The sequence below is a fragment of the Orycteropus afer genome, unplaced genomic scaffold (genome assembly GCF_000298275.1).
Source record: "Orycteropus afer afer isolate SDZICR_OR568_19922 unplaced genomic scaffold, OryAfe1.0 scaffold00030, whole genome shotgun sequence".
In the NCBI taxonomy this organism is placed as follows: domain Eukaryota; kingdom Metazoa; phylum Chordata; class Mammalia; order Tubulidentata; family Orycteropodidae; genus Orycteropus; species Orycteropus afer.
This window is the reverse complement of record NW_006921617.1, coordinates 5,442,221-5,450,849: the sequence shown is the minus strand read 5'-3', so window position 1 is coordinate 5,450,849 and position 8,629 is coordinate 5,442,221. Positions and strand designations below refer to the sequence as shown.

General features: G+C 35.8%; 1 protein-coding gene across 1 annotated transcript in view; it reads right to left on the bottom strand.

Annotated features, from left to right (window-relative positions):
• SS18 (SS18 subunit of BAF chromatin remodeling complex) overlaps nt 1–8,629 on the bottom strand; it is a 137,458-nt gene that overhangs the window by 25,042 nt on the left and 103,787 nt on the right. The window contains exons 6-9 of the mRNA XM_007935570.2: nt 8,426–8,593; nt 7,653–7,757; nt 4,405–4,497; nt 3,581–3,703 (exon numbers count right to left, since the gene is read on the bottom strand). Of these exons, the coding sequence (XP_007933761.1) occupies nt 3,581–3,703; nt 4,405–4,497; nt 7,653–7,757; nt 8,426–8,593 (489 nt within the window). The remainder of the gene's footprint in view (nt 1–3,580; nt 3,704–4,404; nt 4,498–7,652; nt 7,758–8,425; nt 8,594–8,629) is intronic.

Genomic DNA, 8,629 nt, shown 5'->3' with positions numbered 1-8,629 from the left:
CTTCCTTCCGAGGAGTGGCTGGTGGGTTTGAACCGCCAGCCTTCTGGTTAGCAGTCAAGTGCCTTAGCCACTATGCTACCAGAGCTCCTATTTGTTGTTTAGGAGAAAGTTAACAAGCTGAAGTTTATGGAAAAGCAAAATGTGAACTGCTCTCCTTCCAAGATTCTTGACTTTTTACAAAACAACATTTAACTACTCAAAAATAGTCAATTTTCTTTTACCTTTTCTTCCTGCTGAAAATAATAATCATCTTAGGGCAATGAATCTACCTGATTTAGTCACATCATATTTGTTTTCAAGGAAACGCAATAAAACCAAAACATTCTATTTATTCAAAGTAAAATTATTAAATAGTCATGAAACAGAAATGCTATCTGAGAACAGCTAAAAAAGAAAGCCCACTGTGAAAACCAAAAAATTCATGGATTTTTCCAAAGCTGTATCTATAAATAGGGAAGCAGAATATATCATTTTTGGGAAAATATCTGATTTTGTTTCAATGTGTATGCCGAGGGGGCAAGAGAATTTCAGCCTAACCTTGGTTCTTACATTTGTTATCATAGGTAGACAGAGGTGCCCACAATAACTGCAGAGCTTAAATCAATAAAAATGAAGGCCTAACCTGATATGAAAAAGAGACCAAGGTAGCAAAAGAGAATGTCAGTATTAGTAAGCATCTATTTCTCTATCATTAGAACCACATTTCCTGTATTTGCACTGGTTATGTTGTTATTGTAGTTAGGTCCTGTCAAGTAGGCTCCAACTCATAGTGACCCTATGTACAACAGAATGAAACACTGCCCGGTGCTGCACCAGCCTCATAATCCTTGCTACACCTGAGCCTATCATTGCAGCCACTGTGTCAATCCATCTTGTTGAGGGCCTTTTCCTTTTTTCACTGACTCTCCATTTTACCAAGCACGGTATCTTTCTCCAGGGAATGGTTCCTTCTAACAACATGACCAAAACAGGTGAGATGAAGTCTGGCCATTCTCGCTTCCAAGGAGCATTACAGCTGCACTTCTTCCAGGACAGATTTGTTAGTTCTTCTAGCAATCCATGACACTTTCAGCATTCTTTGCCAGCACCACAACTCAAAACCATCAATTCTTCTTTGGTCTTCCTTATTCATTGTCCAGCTTTCACATGCATATGAGGTGACTAAAAACACCATGGCTTGGGTTAGGTACACCTTAGTCTTCAAAGAGACATCTTTGCTCTTCAGCACTTTAAAGAGGTCTTTTGCAGCGTATTTTCCAAGTGCAATACATCATCTGATATTTTGACTGCTGCTTCCACTGGTATTGATTGTGGAACCAAGTAATATGAAATGCAAACTGAGACCAAGATAATTTCCCCTCAGGTCCTCATCACTCTTCACTCCCAACATAATAAATTAAAAATAATTTTAAGATAAAGTCAAATGTCCAGCTAATAGACAATGTTGTTGTTGTTATGTGCTGTCGAGTTGGACCCGACTCATAGAGACCCTTCCTTCGGTTTCCGAGGCAGTATCACTACGGAAGTAGATTGCCCCATCTTCCTTCCAAGGAGCAGCTGGTCAGCCAGCCTTCTGGTTAGCAGTCAAGTGCCTTAGCCACTATGCTACCAGAGCTCCCAATAGACAATGTAGTGAGTAGATAATAAGAAAACATGGCCACACTATCCACAAATTCTGCAAGAAACATAACCCTGAAATACTATAGTCCTATGGACATATGTTGGAGCTCTGGTGGCACAGTACCTAAGGCATTTGACGGCTCACCAGAAAGCTGGAGGTTCAAACCCACCAGCCATTCTCAGAAGGTTGGGCAATCTACTTCCATAGTGATACCGCCTCAGAGACCCAAGTAAGGGGTCGCTATGAGTCGGATCCAACTCAATGGCAAACACAACAACAACATGGACATATGTAGGCGCTCCGGTGGTGTAGTGTCTAAAGCATTTGACTGCTAACCAGAAGGTTGGTGGTCCAAACCCATGAGCCACTCCTTGGAAGGAATACAGGGCAATCTACTTCCGTAGAGATACCACTTCGGAAACTCAAGGAGGGGTTGCTATGAGTCGAATCAGCTTGAAGACAGGGAGTTTGGTTTTTGGTTTATGGACATATGTAAGAAGCTGTGGTGGCGAAGTGCCTAAGACATCTGACTGCTAATCAGAAGGTTGGCGATTCAAACCCACCAGCCACTCTGTGGAAGGAAGATGGGGCAATCTACTTCCGTAAAGACTTACAGCCTTGGAAACCCAATGGAGGGTACTATGAATCAGAATTGCCTTAATGGCCGTGAGTTTTTATAGACATATTGCCAAAAGAGCAATAAGGCCACATATTCTGACCTCCTCTAACCACACAAGAGGAAGACAGAATCATTATCAGTGGTCCAAGGCCTATTCGTGCAAGGCCAGACATGTTGCTTCCCTCCAGCCCTTTCTTTAACCGTTCCTCCCAAAGCACCCACCACCTCTCTCCTGGGTTCGATAATTCACTGCAGTGGCCACACAGAACTCACAAATCATGGGGTTTATTAGGGAAGCACCAGGTTACAATTCAAGTTCAGGAAAAACACTCAGTCTCTCTCCCAGCCCACCGTCTCTCAGCCAACAGTCTCTCACAGTCTCTCTCCCAATAGTGGGTGTCCCTTGGTATCTCACTCAGCAATACCTGTCTCTTGCATCTCTTTCCCAGCAGCGCATGTCTCTCAGGGGCACGTCCTTTCTCAGCCAGCAGTCAGAGAGAGGCTGAGTGTTTTTCCTGAACTTGAATTGTAGTCTGGTGCTTCCCTAATAAACCCCATAATCTGTGAGTTCTGTGTGGCCACTGCAGTGAATTACTGACCCCAGGAGAGAGGTGGTGGGTGCTTTGGGAGGAATGGTTGGAGAAAGGGCTGGAGGGAGGCAACATGTCTGGCCTTGCACAAATAGGCCTTAGACTACTGATAATGATTCTGTCTTCCTCTTGTGTGGTTAGAGGAGGTCAGAACATGTGGCTTTATTGCCCTTTTGGCAGTTGGTGTCAGGAGTGGGATTTACAAATCATCACAGAATGGAGGACAATGGCTAGAAGGTCCACATCAAGCAATTCACCGCACATATGTAATAGAGTTAACTAACTAGAGATGACAAAACATTTCTTTATGCTTTCTGAAAAGATCTCATTAATTGTACCCTAAAAATCAATGTTATTTTCATAATCATTAGTTTAGAAACAAATTTGCTAAGAAGATTATGTAGATGTAGCTAACAATCATCCAAATCAGTTTTCCAAGCACATAGAAAGATACTGGTGGGTCATGAATGCCAAGTAGGCCTGAGAATTCATTTTTTTGTCTTTTAAATAACTATACACCTTACCTGTGGTCAATGAACCATCTCTAGTTTATGGCTATTTTGACATGAATTACTATTATTTCATCTAAAAGCATTATTTTTAATAAACATTCTAATAATAACTAGATTAAAAAATTGTGAATTTTCAAAAAGGATAGTTCTTAGAGAAATATGAAACATCTACTTCCATATTTCAAAACAGAAATTATCACATTTTTGCTACAAAAATAAACTGCAGTCAACTACTTACCATAGCCCTGCTGCTGTCCTGGATAGCCCTGCTGCCCTGGGTACTGCTGCTGCTGGGGTGGATATCCCTGTTGTGGAGGTGGTCCTTGGTAAGCATCTTGCTGTTGGCCATACTGTGAATTTCCTAGAGGGTAATTGGAGAAGAGGAAGAAAGAAACTGAGAAATTTGCTTGATTATCTTTTTTCTTCTAAACTGCATAGCCAACAACACAAGAACAAACTGAAATGCCATACTGATTTTTAAGTTAACAAAACAAAGGAAAAACTCAAACCAAACAGAAGGATTTCGGCCAAACAAACTGCAGTTAAAGCCAATTTTGCAAGGTTGAACTGCAGCATTTTCAGCGTCTCTGCCATACGAGCATTACATTTACTGGAACATCACAGTCATAAGATCATGACTATGCTAAATAAAATAAAAAAGACAAAATTAAAGACAGCTACAAGAGCACAAACTAGCTACACAAGATCAGCAAGCTGTTCCTAAAGGCACTATACTTATATGTAAAATTATATATAAGTAAACACACACAAGAAAAAAAATTGGATCGATGGATTTATGTTCAAGTAGAAAATTTCCAGTGAGGAAAATTATTTTAAAATGTTTTAGTCTTTTTACCGTTGTTAGAAATAACAAGTAATGGCTATACATTTTAAATATTTGTAAGGAAATTATTTTGATTTTGGGGCTCCCTATAACTTTTAAGACAGCCAGCAGCTAGTATTCTACAAGAGCTTTGCATGGGTAGAAGTTGTCTTATGCAAGAATTTTCATTCCTGTAGAAGGGGATATGTGTGTGTATATGTGTGAAGGTATATAGATACCTCCTTCGTAGTAATGTTGTGAGGAATCCTCATAAGGCCTATCGTAGCCTTGTTCAGGATACGACGGTTGCTGATAACCGTAATCATTATGACCTACATCAATTCGACAAGAGACAGGAAGAAACGTTAATGGCCACTGAGTGAAAACCCTAAAATATTTAAACTTTCAGATAAAATTGAAAAAAAGAAAATGAACTGGAAATACATAAAAAATAATTTCAATTTCATTAGCCAAATATTTACCAATATGATTGTTTTCATATTGCGATTACGTGCAGTTTTTTAAAAGCAAAAAACAGTAGTTTAAGAAACATTACACTTATTGTCTATAACTCTGATGATAATCCTCATTGAAGGGGAAAAAAAAAAACCTTTATCTTCCATTTCTAAAAAAGGAGAATGAAAGCATTTAGGCCTTTCACATGTAAATAACTTGAATTAAATTAGAATGAACAAAGGAAGCAATTATCATATTTTGTCAAACACCTGTTCTGCTGATCTCCAATTCCACAGCATATGCTAAAAACAATGCAAAATATAAAAAAGCTCCGTTTTTTCCCCCTGAAAGAAACTGAAAGAGATTTTTCACATTCTATTTACCTGCATAAAGTATATGCATTTCAAAGTATTTTCAGATGTAAAAATTTAACTTTAAATGTTGTCATTTTAGGTCTTTAGAAAGTATTTCTAAAGTACATAAGCATACACCTTTAAAAATTAACACTGTTTTAAGTTTCAACACATTAAGAAGAAAAACCTCACCCATAGGTTATTTTAAGGCACAATAAATTTCACCTGCAACATGTATGGACTCTAATGAAAAATAATACTCCCATCTTTTAATTAAGTTTTGCAAAGAAAATGCAGAAAACCACCTTTCTATTAGCTTAAATCTTGCATGTACTAAATTTTAGAAAAATGCCTAAAGAAGGAAGAAAACACTGCCATTCAGTTAATTTTGACTCATGGCAACTTCATGAGGAATATAATTGTAAATATATGCTATACTCATTACTCTGGTATTTGAATATTCCCAAACTACCTCATAAATATCTACATCAAGCCTGGCAGACTGCAGTCAGCAGACTAAGTACAGCCAATGTCTTATTTTTGTAAATAAAATTTTATTGGAATACAGGCATGCCCATTCATTTACATACTGTCTATAGCTGTTTTCCACTACAACAGAAAAGTTTAGTAGAACATATGGCCAGCTAAGACTAAAATATTTACTTTACTATCACCTGGTTTCTTACAGAAAAAGTCTGCTAACTACTGATGTATATCTTTACTGGCATAAATATCTAGACATAATGAGAGAAAATACCCAATGCTATTTAAGAAAATTACTTGTTGATGTAAATGTAATAAAGGGGCTCTGGTGGAGTAGAGGATAAGGCATTTAGCTGTTAACTAGAAGGTCAGCGGTTCAATCTCACCAGCTGCTCTGTAGAAGGAAGATGGTCATCTACTTCCATAATGATTTATAGCCTCAGAAACCCAAAGGGGGTCACTATGAGTCGGAATCAACTTGACGGCAGTGAGGTTTTTTGTTTGTTTGTTTTTTGGTAAATGTAATAAATACATTAAATAAACATCAGAAAAATATATTAATACATGCTTGTGCAAAGATACCATTTAAATCAGTAATCCTTGACTATAATGAAATAAAATGAATTGCTTATAGTAATCTTAAAGTTTTCATGTTTAGAAAAGTAATATTTTTTTTAATAGAAAGGTTCGATCTAGAATATAAATTTCACAGTTCAGGAAGTAGGACTACAATAACAACATCAAGTTTAAATCAATTACTTAAAATGTATTTTAAAAATTAAACAATCAAAAATCATTTAATTTTCAGAAGACTTCCTAATGCATACAATTTAACAAAGAAGATTTCACCTCTTCAAAATACCTATAGTGTACTATAAAATTATTAAAGTTTTCAATTTCAAAAAGTCTCAATAAGCACGCCTACATGGGAAAAGAAAAAAAAAAAAAAAAACTCCCAACACTGAATAATTCAGTTCAAGAAAATCTGTGGTAAAAAATACATTGTTTTCTAACTAGAATTATCCCTACATATCATCACTATCACTAATAAGTACTTATTATATATGCAAAAGACAATGACTTTCAAGGCGAGTGCCTGCTCTGCCTGCGTAGTCAGAGCCTCTGCAGTAAAAGCCAATGTTCTAAGTACTAATATACCTTTATTCTTTACACATTTACAAAAAATGGCTGGGAAAATGATTTTTTATACATCAAATTACATCTTGCTGACTTACATTAGCTTCTAGTCAATGGCTCTCAACACTTTTAGGTTTAAGTTTCTTAGTTTCCAAGTTTCTCTGTTAAGCAAATACACCAAAGGCACTTACTATATAAATAAAGCTTTTGGCAAATCCTTTCATAGCAACATGAGTCACTTGGTAATGTGAATCATCTCTTAATTTACCATATTATTTATATGTTTGAATAGTTTTTTGTTCAATATTTTATCAAAAATTTTCAAAAATATTAAAAAAATGGAAAGGATTGTACAGTTAAAACTATTATACATGCTTGGATTATTACTATTTAACTTTTCTTAAAGTACAGTCCACATCTTTACTGATCACTTTTTCACAAGCCATCTTCCCACTAAAAATTAAAAAAAAAAAAAAACTAAATAAAAATATTAAAATCTGGTTTCTAAATGTCTTTCCTATATTATTAAATCTATAAAAGCTATATCATGAACATAATTTAGCCTCCAAAATTTTTCTCAAATGGTTAATATATATAAACCATTGTTCTTTGGGAAGTATACAATACACACTTGGAAAAATACCCCAAAATTACATTCTCTATGTATTCATACAATGCATAAACATAAACCAACAGGTTAACTTTAAGGTATGTGAATGATTTCTCAATAAAGTGGTTATTTAAAAAAAGAAAATCAGTATTTGCATTGACTGAAATGAACAATTCTGAATATAAAAGGGCCCTCTTTTATAAGAAAGGATTCTAATGATAGAATGTGATTCCTGATGGTACTAATATGGAATAGCTACACAAAATACACTTTAAATTAGTTTATGAACTAATGCTATCATTGATGCTTTAGATTACTTAAAGTGTTTTCTAAATTTAGAAGAAACAGATTGTTAGTTTCTTCATCCCATTAAAATGTTTTGAATAGCTATCTCCATTAATATTGGACAGGGATAGAAAATGGGAAAGTTAACATTAGGAGAGATTACCATCAGGGTAATACTGCTGGTTCATGCCTTCTGGAGGACCTTGTCCACCATGACTGTATTGGTCCCCATAATAGTCTTCCTGGCCTGAGTACTGCTGTGGTGGGCCTGAAAAACCACAACCAGTCAAGATGTAAATAATTTGTCTCCATGTCATCAACGGCTTGTTTTCTAATCTGATATTATGAGAAATTATTTCTCAGTTGTAGATTCCCCTCCCATTCTTTGGCATTTCAGATACTTTCAATAACTATTCTTATACACACTCATACATACACAACTCTACATACTACATTTCACAAAAATTAATGTGAAAACTATACATGCAATTTCAAACAATACCAACTCAGAAAAACAAGCACTAAACTCTTAAAAAGAGATTCAAACTGGTAGATAATTTTCTTTAGTTTATTTTTAAATTAGAGCATTATCAAATAAAATTGGGTTTGTTCACGACCACAGATTTAGTAATTTCTCAAAAACAAAATAGTATCTCCCGCTACAAATTAGTGAGCTTTTGATCTGAAATTTTATGAAGTAACTTTTTCCCAGAAAAGGATAGATAAAAGAAAGCTATATAATTGAAGTTCCTAACCAATACATGACACTTTTTACCTATTATATTTATAACATTTGGGGGGTGGGGAGGAGAATCAATGGGAAAAAAGCTCCAACTTTGCCTAATTACTTTTAAAAACCTAATGTTTATTAAAATGTAAAACCTTTCAAGTTCTCTTATACGTATTAAGCAGGCAATCTTCCCAATGGAATCTTACCTTGTTGAGGTGGTCTATAAGGAGGGATCTGTCTCTGACCCATCATGTGATTGCCTTGATTAACTTGACCCATCATGCCCATAGGTGGCTGCTGTCCTTGGTAATGCTGCCCACCTCCCTGTGGCATATTATATTGTTGAGAAGGAGGCTGCTGGTGCATCATTGGACCTGAAAACAGACACAACATTACACATTTTTTTTTTT